The sequence below is a fragment of the Scyliorhinus torazame genome, chromosome 17 (genome assembly GCF_047496885.1).
Source record: "Scyliorhinus torazame isolate Kashiwa2021f chromosome 17, sScyTor2.1, whole genome shotgun sequence".
NCBI classification, from domain to species: domain Eukaryota; kingdom Metazoa; phylum Chordata; class Chondrichthyes; order Carcharhiniformes; family Scyliorhinidae; genus Scyliorhinus; species Scyliorhinus torazame.
In genome coordinates this window covers 184,264,281-184,281,051 of record NC_092723.1, presented here as the reverse complement: position 1 = coordinate 184,281,051, position 16,771 = coordinate 184,264,281, and the positions used below count along the sequence as shown (strand labels likewise).

The 16,771-nt window shown below is 42.8% G+C and overlaps 1 protein-coding gene across 3 annotated transcripts in view; it reads left to right on the top strand.

The window, feature by feature from the left end:
- snx29 (sorting nexin 29) overlaps positions 1 to 16,771 on the top strand; it is a 621,367-nt gene that overhangs the window by 143,346 nt on the left and 461,250 nt on the right. For all 3 annotated transcript variants that reach the window (XM_072481809.1, XM_072481808.1, XM_072481810.1), the window contains 2 exons: positions 2,770 to 2,833; positions 6,726 to 6,854. In XM_072481809.1, the coding sequence (XP_072337910.1) occupies positions 2,770 to 2,833; positions 6,726 to 6,854 (193 nt within the window). The remainder of the gene's footprint in view (positions 1 to 2,769; positions 2,834 to 6,725; positions 6,855 to 16,771) is intronic.

Below are 16,771 nucleotides of genomic sequence, written 5' to 3'. Positions count from 1 at the left end.
TTCGGGATATTCCAGCTTGCCAATTGATGAGTTGGCACCTACTTTCTTTTCATTTATTTTGCTTGTTTTACCTGATGCGATGGATTCTGAACTTCACGCACCTATTTAAGCAGATGGACGGTGGCGGGTCAGCACATGTCTCACCACGAGGTGGGTGGTTGCTGACCTGCGGGACACAATGGAGACCATTGGAGACCACTTGCAACACACATTTTCTATGCAAACAGAGTTGGGCACATCACTTGTAATTGCTGACTTGCGAGTTGCGTTAATGCTGTGTAGTGAAAGTGTGGAGTCCTTTCCTGGTGCAAGCCTGAGAAAAAACACATGCAGACTCTGGACTACTTAAATATCAGGGTCCACCTCGTGACTACTATGTTGAATCCAAAGAAATGCAAAGCCCGACATTTGGCTCTGGCTTGGTTGCAGGAGTTGGCAGAAAGATGACATTTAGACATCAGCCTGCCTTTGAGCTCCATTCCAGATTTTTTGCCAGGGTTAATCTCCTTAGTCTTTAACTCTCCCGAGATATCTGCAAGGCAGTGGAGCTATTCACCCACATGTTTCATGGGTGCCAGGGCGTGTCCACATGCTGGGTAGCCTTCACGTCCGGGGGTCAAACCTCATCCGAGTTCCTCTGAAGCTTTAGCCTGGGACCACGAGGGACCCGGTTTCTGAGTGTCACCACGAGGAGACACAGCTGAAGATTTGCCATGGAGAGGCTGTGTACTGACAGGAAAAGACCTGTACATTTGTCTGTCTTGTGCGTTGCTGATAGCCAGCAGCGTAGGCTGAAAATGAGACATAAATGAGCACACAAGTGGATAAAATGCTAACTTTCTTCCCCCACGCATCACAACGACCTATTGGACACACATATACACGTGATTATTTATTGCACTGCTATATAGTTGATTGTTCCTCTGAATTACTTTTATACTTTATTTGACCTGTTTAATGTTATTTCACTGTCAAAGAAGATGTGCAAGAACTAAATTTAATCCAGTAAACGCATTTCTTAAAATAATTAATGCATAATCCATTATTTAAAACATTCGCTAGTCCAACTTCAAGTATCATTCGTGAAAAGGTACAGCTTCTAGATGAGGAAGGGAAAGTCACTTTCAGGAACTGGTGCAAAACTGTTGACAAAGACTAGTTTCACAGTACGTTGAGCCTGTGACCTTAAAATAGTCCTGTTTAAACAAAATTTAATCAAAGACATTTAACAAGATTAATCGCGTGGGTCTGAATTATAAATTAATAAGTAATCTGCGGATCAGATGTTAATATCAGTGGACTAGGCCTGCCACCAGAGGTTGGAGCTCAAACTCCCAAACCAACACTCAAGCTGTCTGGGTAACCAACCCCAACATTGACCTACTTGGGTAGCCCATCGTCACTTAGACCTCATTTAAAAAAAGTATCTCCCAATCCTATGGAAGGGTGACCCCTCATCAGAATGCAGTTGGTGTCGATATTAGTTGGTGCCCCATTCATTCTCTCTGGAGAACCACAGTTCAAGCTTCCTGAGACTTGGAGTTCTTCTGAGGTTCCACAGTGATTGTTAAGCTGGTTCTCTGCATAACGTAAGCCTAACCTAACTAAATTATGGATACTGTCTCTGCCTGCATTAACTGTTGCAAACAAAATTAGACATTGTAAGTAATATTAAGCATTGTTGATATTGACACTATATTTGATTTCATCTACAGGGTTTTGTTGAGCAAATTAATACTTTTACAATAAATATTTTTTTCTCTCGCTGTTATTTTCTCTTCAGGGTAATCGTGCCTGTCTTCTGAAACTTGTGACCTAATTAACATATTGCAAAACCAATGAGGCTTTGGTTGAAAAAAGCACAGATTGAAATTGAAGTCCTGTTCAGTATTGGTCATAATAACATATTTTACATTAGAGTTATGTGTGCATGTACATCTCTTAATTATTTGAATTAATTTGCATCTTTAGTGTTGCCTTTTCTCTTGTGTTAATATAATTTCTTTCAAATTCCTGTATTGCACAACCCTGTGAGTCTGGAAATTATCCTGAAATTATGCAGCATTCCATGAAATTAGAGAAGATTCACATTAAATAGTAGTCCCATGTGGTCTGCAATTTACAAACAGAAATGTTGATAATTAGAATAATTAGAATCTCTTTATAATACCCTTCGACTTAAAATTACAACATGGCAAAAAAGGCACTTTGTCCCCGCCATTCTATGTTGGTTTTTATTCCCTAAATAAGAAATAGGCTTAATTCCATGCTTCTCACTGTTTCCATGTCCCTTATTTCCCTTTCCTTCTCCCACTTAGTCAACTATTGAGCCCCCCCCCAACCTGGTGCAAGAACCCCCCTCAGGCCGCCCCCTCCCAGCGTTCCTGCGTTATTCCCGCCGGCAGCGACCAGGTGTGGATGGCGCCGGCGGGAACCTGACGTGTTGGGCAGGCTGCTCGGCCCATCCGGGTCGGAGAATCGGCACTTGCCCATTACCAACGGCAAGCGCCGATTCTCCCAGCGGCCAGCCGTGATTCGCGCCGCGCCGGTTTGGGGGGGGAGGTGGGAGAATCACGTGCGGGCGTCGGGGCGGGACTCGCCTCTTTGTAGTCCTCCAGCAAACATTAATTCTTCGTGGAATTTTTGAATACAATAGGACAAGTGAAACACCAGCATTTCTGGCTCAGGAATGTGTGGCATGGGAAAATAATTATTTTTGCATTCGTTATACCGTCAGTATGCCTGTTAACCTAAGGTTTGCTTCCTCAGATGAACTACGTCAAGCCATTGTAGCCATGATGAACAGAAAAGACGAACTGGAAGAACAAAACAGGTATTGTTTGAAGATGACATCTCCTCCATGCAGTAAGTTAAGCAGATATTGAGTGATCGTTGGGTTAAAGCTTAAGTTTGCAGTAATTGCTGGCTTTTGCAAATGAATTGAACTAGTGGAAACTTTGGTAAGATATTAAGTACACAGCTAATTTTTTGGTCTCTTCATATGCTTATAAAATAATACTTTCTCTAGCAAATGAGAAAAGTAACAAAATATGCCTTCTGTACTCTTTACAATGTTAGCTAAGATGTGGAGTTGCAGGCGGTGGACTGGGGTGGGCACAGTAAGAAGCCTTACAAGTCCAACAGTTCTGTTTGGAATCACTAGTTTTCGGAACGTAGCTCCATCATCATCCACCTGAGGAAGGAGCTGTGCTCCGAATACTAGTGATTCCAAACAAACCTGTTGGACTTTAACCTGGTGTTGTGAGACTTCTTGCTATGTTAGCTAAGGATTTGTAGAATTGTTTCACCAAATCTGATTCTTTTGCTTAAACTCTGTGGTCCAATGGTTAAGTTATTTTGACATTCTGCAAAGACGGCACATTTATTTACAGGTTGCTTCCATTGGGGGAAGCTCTTCTCTGTGCGTAATTACGTATCTAATTATATATCCGCTCAGCTCCTGCACAAGTACAGAAATGTTTAAAGTTTGTAAAAAGCTGAGCACTTCCTTTCATTTGTGGTGGGAGGAAAAACCCAAGGGGAAATGTAAGGAAAATCTAATGTAGAAAGAAGAGTGAGGATATTAGCAAATAAATTACCTGAGTGTGACGCTTATAGAGGTTTGAGACTTGATGCAAGGGTGAAACGCTCGCCCACAAATAAATAGATGGTTGCTCAGTTAATCATTTTAAATATGAAATTGATAGATTTTTGCTTGAGAAGATTATAAAGGTGCCAAGGTAGGTGAATGAAGTTGCCACGGTAGGCGAATGAAGTTAACATGCAGATCAGCCATGATCTCATTGAATGGTGAAACAGACCTGAGGGGCTGAATGGTCCTCTGCTGTGTTGCTAACTTATAATTGCCAACGAACTACAGACACTGAAGGTGTGGGGATGACTAATACTTATCAGATAGCCTCTGATGAAGGCAAGACCAAATTCAGGAGAAACACCTTTATTTAAGGAGAGATACGAATATGGAACTTGCTACTATACGGGATAGTTGAGGTGAATAACATTTAAGTGAAATCCAGATACACACTGGAGGGGGAAAAAGAATGGAAGGTTATGCTGAAAATGTTAGACGAACAGGGGTAGGAATGAGGCTTGTGTGGAGGGTCAAAGCTGGTAGGGGTGGGTTAGGTTGAATGGCCTGTTTCAAATCTGCAAACTCCTGTGAACCTGTGTAACCCAGTATTTTTTTTCAGCAATGGTTACTGGTCAGTAACTGTGCTGGAACACAGAATAATTTTTCTTTTTGCCTTGTGATTCTGGTGTTGGTGTCGGCAGTCGGACTACCCACTTCCAGCTAGGATGAGATTACCTAATAAGGTGCAGGCAAAGGTTCAAACCTATGACTTCCTTGGTCAGTGTGAATCATTACTCCACTATATCAGCACTGAGCCATTAGGGGTGTGTGACATTTTTGTTTGGTTTTACTTTAAGTGGAAATTTACTTGGAGGTAATTGCTGAATGTTCAGAGCCTCTGCTTTCTGTTAAGATCAAATCATTATTTTTATAATTTGCAAATGTCAGAAAAATGTTTTATATACCTATTTAGCTAGATTGTATGTAACGTTTATTGTGGCTTTGGCACTTGCTTCTGTCAACTTGATATTTTTTGTAAAAACTTATTTATTACATTTTTACTGTACATAAAGTAAAAAAATATTTTCTCATTATTATGCAAATCAGAATTATTAGACATTTTCAATTATTATGTACTTTGTCAATAACTAGGAAATTGAAGTTTAGTTCAAGTTGATGCTTACTTGCTCTCTGCTTTCTGCTTCCATTTATATGCATGCTACTGGTTACACATGGGAGAGGGCTTTGAAATTTAGATTAACCAAATCAAGTTCTATGTAGCTGTGCATCAGTACATCAAATGCAAAAGTCAGGGAAAAGGCCATGACTTGCTGAAACAGATTTAAATTTAAATTACCCATTTACACAGAATCTTATTTAGCCTCTATCGAAAAATTGTGTCAGATATGTCAATGGAAAGCTGTGCTTAGATTGAGATGCACGCAGAATTGCACAGTGTGATTCCATACAGTGTGATTCCATACAGTGTGATTCCATACAGATCTGCAGCTAATTAGGTTGAATCCAAATGAAAAGTTTTTGCTTTTATAATTTCTTTGACTCTTTGAATTCTAATATCTTGTTCTCCTATTTGTTTATATTTTGTGACATTTCATGCCTTTAGAAAATACTAGTTTTATTTCTTATGCGTAGTATGGGTGGAAATTAACTAGTACATAGAACTATGGCAACAATAATATGTATTTCAGAGCAACATCTGTTACCTCCAGAATATGATAGTCTCCAGGCTGACCGCACATCTTCCACCCTTCAGACTCTAGTGCTTATGCAAAATTCTGCTGTCCTAACTCACACCAGTTCCCATTCCCAAATCATCCCGGTGATTCCTGACCTATGTTGACTCAAGTTCCACCAGTGCCTTCCCTATCTCCTCCAGTCCTATATCCTTTGCGATGGCTGCGTTCCTACAATTTTTATTTGATTAGGTTCCTGATAAGCACCTATGGACATTTTACAATGATAAACATGCTATTTAAATGCAGATTGTAGCAATATAGTACCTTTATTAAATGACAGTATGTTCAGGAATGGAACTTGGTGCTCCTGAGTTCAGTGCAAATGGTTGAAGGGATCAGAAAGTAGTTCTCATGGATGGATAAATAGGAGCGGGCAGACGGGGGCAAATGAGAGAAGGGAAAATCGGATTACGTGGAGGGAAAACTGAATGAACTTTGGCTTTGGGTGATAGACTAATAGCGAGGAAGCTTTGGAATGGCGGAGTGAGTCATCTGTATTTGTTGACTAAGAAATCTGAGCTAATTATTATTGTTGGGGCTGACGGTGCATGGGGCACAATCAAAGAATAGTATATAGTGTTTGCAGTGGAGAGCTTGATTGCCAAGCTGCACCTGGTAATGAATGGTTCAGCTATGTGTCTGGTCTGCTTAATGTTACACCAGACAGACTTTAGAGGGTAAAGATAGAAGCGAGACTGGGGAGCAACGGGGATGGAAGATAATAAAGATTTTACTGGGGACAGTGGCACAAAACGCCAAAGACAAGAGAGCGTTTGAACAAATTAACAGCTGCAAAGGTACTGTGGCCAAAGACTGGGCTGTCAGAAAAGTGAAAGTTTCACTACGCTGGTGAACATTTAGAGAGGATAGGATATTGGTGAAGTCAAGCGTAGAAAAGCTGGTCAGTAAAGGTGGGTTGAACTGCCAAAGGTTAAGAGTCACTCAGTTTAGAGACTGATAGAATGGGGTAATTTAGGTGGAGTTTGAGGGGTACGAGGTAACAAGGAGACATTTATATTTTGCATTCTCTTGATAGATAGTAACTTTCATTTCCAATTTTGTGGAAGAAATGCTGCTGCAGACCTCCAAATAAAGAATTTTAAATTTGATTTCCCCACCCTCAGAAAGCTTGGTGAGCGTTCATGCCAATTTGGTGTTATTCATTCAGCCTGTGGAGAATATTTCTGGAGGATGTATGAAATATCTTAAATAGCAAAAATGTATAGTTTTACTGCAAGCGTTAGTAGCATAACAGTTGAGGAGCTCCAACATTTCTCTAAGTTGCGTGGGTATTTTAAAATTACTGTAGCTTTGTACTTGCAGCACCAGATCCCTTTGATGGCCCTGGTGTAACAGATGGTACTCCGTTTTTCCAGATCACTGCGAAACCTGCTTGATGGTGAGATGGAACATTCTGCTGCACTCAGGCAAGAATTTGACAACCAGAAAAAGAAACTGGCAGAGCAGGAAGAACGACACGCTGCCAAGGTCCAGGCATTGGCAAGGTAGGCGAGGTGAACCTTGGCAGGAGAGTATTTCTGGAAAGGGAGGCGGGCGGGATGTGTGCATCATGTGCTGCATCATTCAATGCTGCATTCCAGGAAGTTTCCTTTGAAATTGCATTTTACTTTTCCAGTGTGTGGCATGCACATATGGAATCTTGTTAAATGTGGAAGATGGGAAAAAACACCTTGCCTTTTAGCACGTTTATTTACAAGTTAAATTGCATTAGTTGAAGCAGTTGGCTAAAAGCATATTTGGCAGAATACTGAATTTTACCAAAGATTTTTTGATCTACAAAAGCCTGCACATGTCTACTGCATACTGCCCTGTTTGTCATACTTCATGCTTATCACAATGTTTGTGAGAGAAAACTCATATAATTTCAAATATCATAGACTACTTATTACATATTATTTGTTTTTTGCTTGTAACTAAATTATAAATATTCTTTAAAGTTCAAAAAGTAAATCAAGGAGATGCACATTGATATTCAAACACTGAGGCCTGGATATTAGCAAAGACACTGTACAGCATGTGACTTTTGTACTTGACAGAATCCTACACTCAGTTTGATTGACAGGCTTGGCTTCCAGTTGGGTGGGCAGGTGTCCGGAGCAGGCCTCTATTGGCCTGACCCAGGAGATGGGGAGGGTGCGGTTCTGGTCCTTGGAGGGAGTGTTTCTGCTCCTTCTGGCCCACAAGCAGCCCTGTGAAAGCACTTACCTTCTCCACTGCCTCTGCCAACATTGGATCCACAATTTCCCAGGTTGGTTTACAATCAAGAATTAGAATGTTTGTCTCCTGGTATAAATATTGATGTTTTTGACAACAACGCATAAGTGGGGTAACTAGTTAACTTCAATTCACAATTTTTTATGAAACTGAGGTAACATTACATGAAGGAAAACACACTCTGTCCCTCTCTCTTCTTCATCCTCTCTTTTAAAGTTTATGGAACACAAAACAAAAGCTCAACAAAGGTGTGCCGATCTGGGGCAGCACGGTGACACAGCGGTCTGCATTGCTGCCTCACGGCACCGAGGTCCCAGGTTCGATCACGGCTCTGGGTCACTGTGCGTGTGGAGTTTGCATATTCTCCCTGTGTTTGTGTGGGTTTCACCCCCACAACCCAAAAGATGTGCCGAGTAGGTGGATTGGCCACGCTAAATTGTCCCTGAATTGAAAAAATGAATTGGGTGCTCTAAATTTATAAACAAAAAGGTGTGCCGATACAAAAACTCAACATGGTTTATTGCAGTAAAGCTTTTGAAATTTGCTTTCAAGTATGTTTTGAAAATCATTTGAGCAGAAACTGTTAGAAGCATGGATACATCCTGGAAAATTAGATATATTGCAGATGTGCCGAATGTCTAATCCAAATTTGTCCCAGTGTCAAAACTGGGCAAAAATAACAACATTGAGTCCAGGCTTTAGTTGGAGGCTGAGGTCTTCATTTAAAATCTTTAACCAAGTTAGTAAACCTACAAAAGATAATCTAATTGTGAATTAGCAAACTGTTTGGTTTTTTTTGCTTTCACTTTGTTTAAGCCCTTAGTTTGAACATTTATATTTCAGTTATGGAGGACAAAATGATCTGTTACAAACTGGGTAGAGACCAATAACTTTTAAAAAGCAATTCGAACTACCAGCTAATAGCTGAATGGATGACAACAAAATTTCAAGTTTGAAAATGTTCAATGTAACTAACAGTCTAAAAGTGCTATTAACTCAGCAACTAATACGTTAAACTACAGAACAAAACGTTTCGCACAACTGCGAGAATCCCGCTGTAAGGTATATGTTATACTGTCCTTTAAATTGATGTTCAATCCTCCCAGAACCAGGTCATGCTGATTCTTGGTGCCCCAGGGTTTACTCCTGATCTTTTCCTTTCCCAGCCTGGAAACTTTGAATTCCAGAACTGCCTTTCATGGTGTGAGTTTTTTTGGAGATTTCCCCTCTAGCGAAAGATAAGCAGATCTCCCTGTTAACACCTCACCAATTTAGGTCTCTCTCTCTATACATTCTCATCTCAAAGCCTATTAGTATGGCAATCTGAATTACACAAGCCTTGTATCCAGTTAATGATGCTGATTAACTAACCTTAAGAACCCAACTCTCTTGGAACTAAATGAGCAGGTTAAGGCACAACTGTGTACAACTCAACATTCTCAGCATTTTTCTGTCCACTGTGAACACACAAGCTGCTGCCATTGTCTCCATGCATAAACAATTTACATCTTCTTCCTAGTAAAACAATCTGCCCCCCCCCCCATTAATCTCTAACAATCAGAACACTCAGGCTTTCTGTCAAATGGAATTCAGAACAGGTTACATGACAATCTTCATTATATCTTAAATCTAAGACAGTCTCAAAAGCATAACGATCTTATAAACCTCATAATTGTGATAGGTTGTTGAAAAAGGAAGCAGTAAGTATTTTGAGAGAATAGTGGAAACTCTTGGACCATATTGTGAATACCAAGTTAGCATAAGTATTCGCTGTCATAAATGTGGATCTAAGAATTTATAATGGAAAATATTGACACAAATATTGTGACAACTGGAAATCAAGTCGTGCAGCCAGGACGTGCAAATGTAAGATTTAAATTTTACATACATTTATTATATTTAACAGTTGAGCAGTGTTGATTTCTTTCTCTTTTGAAAAATAATCACTGTCTGTGAATCTGCTTCAGCTACTTAACTCGCGCAATCAGTAGATTTAAAATGTACAATTTTCAAATTAGGGAAAAGGTGTTATTCATCAGAGCTGTTAATTAGTGTTGCTAATTTTGTCATGATTTTTATTAACACCAAAGCAAAGTATCCTGAAAAACCTTTGGTCAAAATAAAAGTGGTAGATGTTGCACAGTTGGTGAAACTGCTGCTGCGATCTTTGTAAAATAACAGTTTTTCAGTAACGTAATGCTGACAAAGGATTGTCAGGATTTTTAATTGCTCAGCAACATGCCTATCTAAATTCTTTACACATGTACGTATATCTATAAAATATGTATCATTGAAATCTACATTCCAAATAACATCGATGCAACTTTCTTCGAAGGTGGAATTGTTTCCCTGACCCTTCTCTCTTTGCCCAATAGTTTTGAAGAGTTTACATTTTTACTTGACTGCAGCCTCCAAATATTTATAGCCGAATTGAAAAGTTAATTTGTGGCATTTAGTATTGTCAATTTCTGGGAGACATCAGGGGCGTGATTCTCCGACCCCCCCACCGGGTCAGAGAATCGCCAGGGGCCGGCGTGAATCCCGCCCCCGCCGTGTCCCAAATTTTCCGTCACCAGAGATTCGGCGGGGGCAGGAATCGCGCCGCGCCGGTCGGCGGAAATCGCGCCGGTCGGCGGGCCCACCCCTGGCGATTCTCCGGTCCGCGATGGCCCGAAGTCCCGCCGCTGTCAACCCATGCCAGCCAGCGTGGATTGGACCACCTTTCGAACGGCGGGACAAGGCGGCGTGGGCGGGCTCCGGGGTCCTGGGGGGGGGGATCTGGCCCCGGGGGGTGCCCCCACGATGGCCTGGCCCGCGATCGGGGCCCACCGATCCGCGGGCAAGCCTGTGCCGTGGGGGCACTCTTTTCCTTCCGCCTTCGCCATGGTCTTCACTATGGCGGAGGCGGACGAGACCCCTCCATTGCGCATGCGCGGGGATGCCGTGAGCGGCCGCTGACGCTCACGCGCATGCGTCGCCCGGCAAAGTCATTTCCGCGCCAGCTGGCGGGGCGGAAATCACTCCGGCTCGGGCCGTCACTCCGGCTCGGGCCTAGCCCCTCAAGGTGAGGGCTCGGCCCCCCAAGATGCGGAGAATTCCACACCTTTGCCGGACTGGTTTCGGCGTTTTTGGCGCTGGTCGGCAGACATCGCGCCGATTGCGGAGAATCCCGCCCCAGTTCTCGGAATAATATCCCATACATTATCAATTCCGACCATTTTTACACTCAAAATCGGTAGCCCTGCTGACGTATATGAAAACAAAAGAAAATAACTAATACAATATAACTGTATAGTATTCTTACAATATTCTTTGGCAAACTGTTGAAATGCACAAGGTGCACAGTACTCAATTGAGTTGTCAGGAAAATGTAAATGCATGTTATTTTACTCATTGCAACACTCACTGTCAATGGCTCAGCAAGTTAATCTGGTGAGCAACTGAGTGCATCATACAGATTAGAAATGAGCCATTGCTTTTTAGTCCCTGCTCAGTTACCTGATCTAAGGTGGGGCCACGGTAAATGTGTTACTGATTCTCTCTTCCTGATAAGTAACCAGTTCACCCCAACTGGAACTACACGGATCTGAACATCAGGTGTAAATAGGGAGGTCTGCACCCCAGCTTGTGGCTGAATAGCTTGCTGATGCTTAACATTCTGGCTTGTACATGAGGAATGGTGATAGTGAAGCTGCACCTCAGCAGGGAGTCAATGACTTGGAAATGGGGAAAATCTGCAAAGAAATACAAAACTGCAATCAGAATTATCCTTTGTTTGCACAGCTAAGGTTACAAAGGACGTCATGGTGAATAGCATTTTGCATAATATGTTTTTACATGATCTGAATATACTGTTACAATTCTACTTTAAAATCTATTCTTTTACATGCCAAAAGAGCAGCACAGAAGGACAATGGTTAGCACTGCTTCCTCACAGCTCCAGGGACCCAGGTTCAATTCCAGCCTCAAGAGACTGTCTGTGTGAAGTTGCACGTTCTCCCCGCGTCTGCGTGGGTTTCCTCCGGGTGCTCCGGTTTCCTCCCACAGTCCAAAGATGTGCAGGCCAGGTGGATCGGCCATGGTAAATTGCCCCTTAGTGTCCAAAAGGTTATGTGGGGTTACTGGGTTATGGGGATAGGGTGGAGGCTGGGGCTTAAATAGGGTGCTGTTTCTAAGGGCCGGTGCAGACTCAATGGGCTGAATGGCCTCCTTCTGCATTGTAAATTCTATGATTTGCAGTTATCAGTTGTTTGCTTCATATCCAGGCTTCTTTGCATTGCTGGCATAATTTTGTGAGTGGACCTCTACTTCTCTGATTAGGCGTAGGTTTCTTATTGTTAGTTCCGTTGGGATGGTTGACTTTTCCTGTTGTTCCCATTCTTCTTTTACATGTCATCTGGGACTTTTTATAATTTCAAGTACGCTTGTTTAGATTCAGAAATTCTTGTAAATCGGTTTGATAAAGCAGTTCTAAATCAATATTGATCAACATTGATAATGACTGGTCTTGGATTGTTGATTGGAATAATGATTGGTCTTTTGTCCTGTATTGGAACCTTAATGTTGCATAGACCTCCTTTGTAAATGATTGCGATTGATCAGACCTTAACAAATGAATGCCTGAGCAATTTAATTTCTCAGATATTGGCCTTGAAATTATTAAATACGAATACCATTAATTGGCTGAAACACAGGAAGACTGATGGACTCTGTGCACACAGTGTTCAAGGATGCCAATTCAGAACTGACAAGTGTGATGAACTGTTGTACTTGTTTGACACTTGTGAACTGATGCAGATATAAAGGTCAAATCGATTTTCTACTTCAGTGTCATCTTGTCTGAAATGTATGACTTCATTGTTATACCAGCTGCTATTTGGAGTTAGCGATTTAAAAAAAAGAGAGGCCTGGGTCTATAATATAATAATCTTTACAATATGTTTATACATGATTTACAATATGTTTATACATGATCATTTATAATAATCACAAGTAGGCTTACATCAACACTGCAGTGAAGTTTTGTGAAAAGCCCCTAGTCGCCACATTCCGGTGCCAATTCGGGTACACTGAGGGAGAATTCAGAATATACAAATTACCTAAAAAGCATGTCTTTCGGGACTTGTGGGAGAAAACCGGAGCACCCGGAGGAAACCCACGCAAACACAGGGAGAACGCGCAGACTCCGCACAGCCAGTGACCAAGCCGGGAATCGAACCTGGGACCATGGCGCTGTGAAGCCATAGTGCTAACCACTGTGTTACCGTGCTGTCTCGTTGGTTTGTTTTAATATTGCAGTGTTGGAAGGGGTGAGGGTAGAAAAAACATTCAATGTCACATAGGACTGGCTGGCTAATTGAAATGCAATGCAGTGTGGTCATTGTTTGATAATTCTCTTGAAGTTATGATTTTGTTTCTTTTTAAAACAGGTAATGCCAGAAAAGGTAGTCTTTTTAGTTGTTCATGAGCTGCTCAGCTCAAGACGAGTGAGGAACTAGAGGGCTGTCATGTTTTAGAAGAAGCAGTTCTTTATTGGACTGGATTGCTTCCATTGCTTTATGGATGATAATATGATACAAAGAATGAAGAATACCTTGTCTAATAGTAAGAAGGAATTCACTTTAATGATCAAATGGATAATTTTTAAACAAATAAGTTGGACCAGAAAATATTGAGAGATGGAGGAGTGAGAAGGCAATAAAAGGGACTTGAAGGAACATGATGATCTGAATTTTGAATTGGAGGTGTTGGGAGATTGAGGAATGAAAGTCAGGGCAAGGGTATGGATATGTGCAACTTGTGTGTGTAGAGTATTGGGGAACGAAGTTTGGATGAGTTGAAATTTAGAAGGTTGAGTATGAGATGCTGGCTGGAGACTGGAGGTGATGAAAGCACAAATAAGGTTTCCAGCCACAGTTGTGCGGTTCAGGCTGGGGATTGGCAATGCTACAGAGGTAGAAGTAAGCAACCTTTTGTGATGTGTGTCATGGCAACCTGGGCGAGTGGCCCAACCCCACTTGACCTGGGGTCGCAACGCAGGTGAAATTAAAGTTACTGAAATATCCAATGGGCGGGTTTCTCCGGCCATGTCTGCCCGACGACCAGAGAATCTTGCCCGAGGTCAGTGGACTTCTCCATTGTCCACGTCTCGCCCGTGGCGTTCTTGTGGCGGGCGGGGTGGAAGAATCTAACCCAATGTCTTCAGTGAGATCCCAATTAAGTACAGCCACCAGGTTTGTAAATTTTAACACAAATAACCTTTAATTATTTAACAGTAATAAGTATTAAACAGGCAACAATACAACTGGGTAACAACTGCCTAATTCCCAACCCCCCCTTTCTAATTCGCCCCACACACACCTACACACACACATACCTACACACAACATAGAGGGAAAGAGTGATGGAGAGGGAAGAAAATAATGATATAAAATAAAAGATAGGCATCTTTGACTTCAGATGGATATCTTCCAGTTAGTTCCTTTCTCCAGTTTAGATTTCAGTTGGATGTTATCTTTTCCTTCAGCTTTTAATGGTCTTCACTATAGACTCGCAGAGGCAGAAGGCAGCCAGCATCCGAGAGAGAGAGGGAGAAAACACAGCTTCTTACTTCGAGGGTCTCATGTCTTCTGCTGGGATCTCGCCGAAAACCCCCACCTGGCAGGAACGAATCACTGTCTGTTGCCAGGCAGAACACAGTTTCCCATCCAGCTGGGAAGGGAAGTGAATCCACATGCCGCCACAAGAACCCATCACAACCCATTGGCCCCCAGCCAACCAAATAAACTGAATCCCTCCAATCTGCTGGGTGCCAGAAAGTTAGGGATTTCCTTTCCCAAACACAACATTTGTGGACATGTTTCTAGTTGCAACTTTGAATTCTGTACTTCCCCCGCTCGACTTAAAGGTATATCTCAGTTAACGATCCCCGGAACAAAAAAATAAAGATAAAATAAAGAAATGGGAACAAAGGGAAATCAAAAGGAAGGACTCTCACATGGGGAGGATGTTGAGTTAGAAGTTCAACTCTGGGATAAATCGGATTCCAAGCTTGAAATATCATGAGACAGTGGACTGAGAGGAAGTTGATAAGGACATTAAGTTTATGATAGGGGACATATAGAGAAAGGGAAGACGCACATGAGGTGGCTCCGGCCTGGGTACTGCATTTTTAGTCCCTTTCGCCCATATTCTGGCGGATTTTGTTCATTCAAAATCCCACCTGATCGATGGTATAAGGTGCCCACTTAAGGGAAATGCCCAGAAGGACCAGGGTAAAGAAAATTGAAGAAAGAAATTCGTCGATGTTTCGGGGATCTTCGGTGGAGAAGATTGTGGAGGCTGCTGCTGCTACTCTGTCCACTCCGCTGATGGCTGAGATACTTACCGGCATCTTGGTGACTGAATTAGAGAAGCAAAGGTGGCAGATAGAAGAGGCTCTGGCTCCCATTCAGTCGGTGTTGGAGAAGTCCAATGAGTTGGTCAAAGTGCATGGCACTGCGATAAAGGGAGTGGAGGTCTCTCTCTCTCCCTCTCTCTCTCTCTCTCAAGGCATAGTGACCAGATTGCCTCTCATGAAGCTGAGATGTTGCGTATGGTCGGTGGGAGTAAAGCACTGAAGACCAAAGTGGACGATCCAGAAAATCGTTCTCGGAGGCAGAATATCAGAATCGTGGAGTTGCCAGATGGAATGGAAGGCCCAACTCCCATTGAATACTTTTCAAAGATGTTTGGGAAGATGGTGGCGTAGTGTGAATTCACTTCCTTCCCCAGCTGTATTCAGCGCACTGGACACTCTGCCAGAAGATCCATCCGAACGAACTGTCATGAACTGTAATCATAGGACCATAGAAAAGCAACGGATCCTGAGATCCTAAAGATCATCGTGATTATAAATGGGCCATCAGAATGTATCAAGACGTTGGCGCAGAGCTGGCGAGGAAGTGGGCAGCTTTTAACAAAGCCAAGGCCACCCTGTATAAAAGGAGCTCGATTTGGGGTGTATATCCAGCGCGGCTGAAGAGTGACTTTTGGATCGAAAGACCTTTTTTTGCTGCGCCGGAGGATAGATATATAGAATGTACAGTGCAGAAGGAGGCCATTCAGCCCATCGAGCCTGCACCCTACCTAAACCCATGTCACCACCCTATCCCAGGGGTTGGTTTAGCACAGTGGGCTAAACAGCTGGCTTGGAATGCAGAGCAATGCCAGCAGCGTGGGTTCAATTCCCGTACCGTCCTCCCTGAACAGGCGTCGGAATGTGGCGACTAGGGGCTTTTCACAGTAACTTCATTGAAGCCTACTTGAGACAAAATGCGATTATTATATTATATTATATTATATCCCCGTACCCAGTAATCCCACCTAACCTTTTTGGCCACTAGAGGCAATTTATCATGGCCAATCCACCTAACCTGCACATCTTTGGACTGTGGGAGGAAACCGGAGGAAACCCACGCAGACACTGGGAGAACGTGCAGACTCCGCACAGACAGTGACCCAGATAGGAATCGAACCTGGGACCCTGGAGCTGTGAAGCAACTGTGCTAACCACTGTGCTACCGTGCTGCCCTGTGGAGGCTTTTGTTAAAAAAAACATGGGCTGGGTGAGAGTTGATTGAAGTTTATTTCAGGTATTTGGGTGTTCGGGGTGGTTTTAAAAAAAATAGAATTTACAGTGCAGAAGGAGGCATTTGGCCCATCGAGTCTACACCAGCCCTGGAAAGAGCTCCCTACCTCAGCCCACGCCTCCACCCTATCCCCCTAACCCAGTAACCCCACCTAACCTTTTTAGACACTCAGGGGCAATTTATCATGGCCAATCCACCTAACCTGCACATCTTTGGACTGTGGGAGGAACCCGGAGCACCCAGAGGAAACCCACGCACACGGGGAGAATGGCAAACTCCACGCAGTCACCCGAGGCTGGAATTGAATCCGGGTCCCTGGAGCTGTGAGGCAGCAGTGCTAACCACTGTGCCAACCTTCTGCCACAGTATGAGGTAGGGATGTCCATTGTCTCCACTTCTGTTTGCTTTACCAATTGAACTGCTGGCGTTAAGATCCTCCAGTGAGTAGAAAGGGATAAGTCAGGGAGGGAGGGAGCATAGTGTATCTTTGTACGCATATGATCTTTTTTATATTATGGACCCAGTTTCCACTATGGATGAGGCAACAAACCTATTTA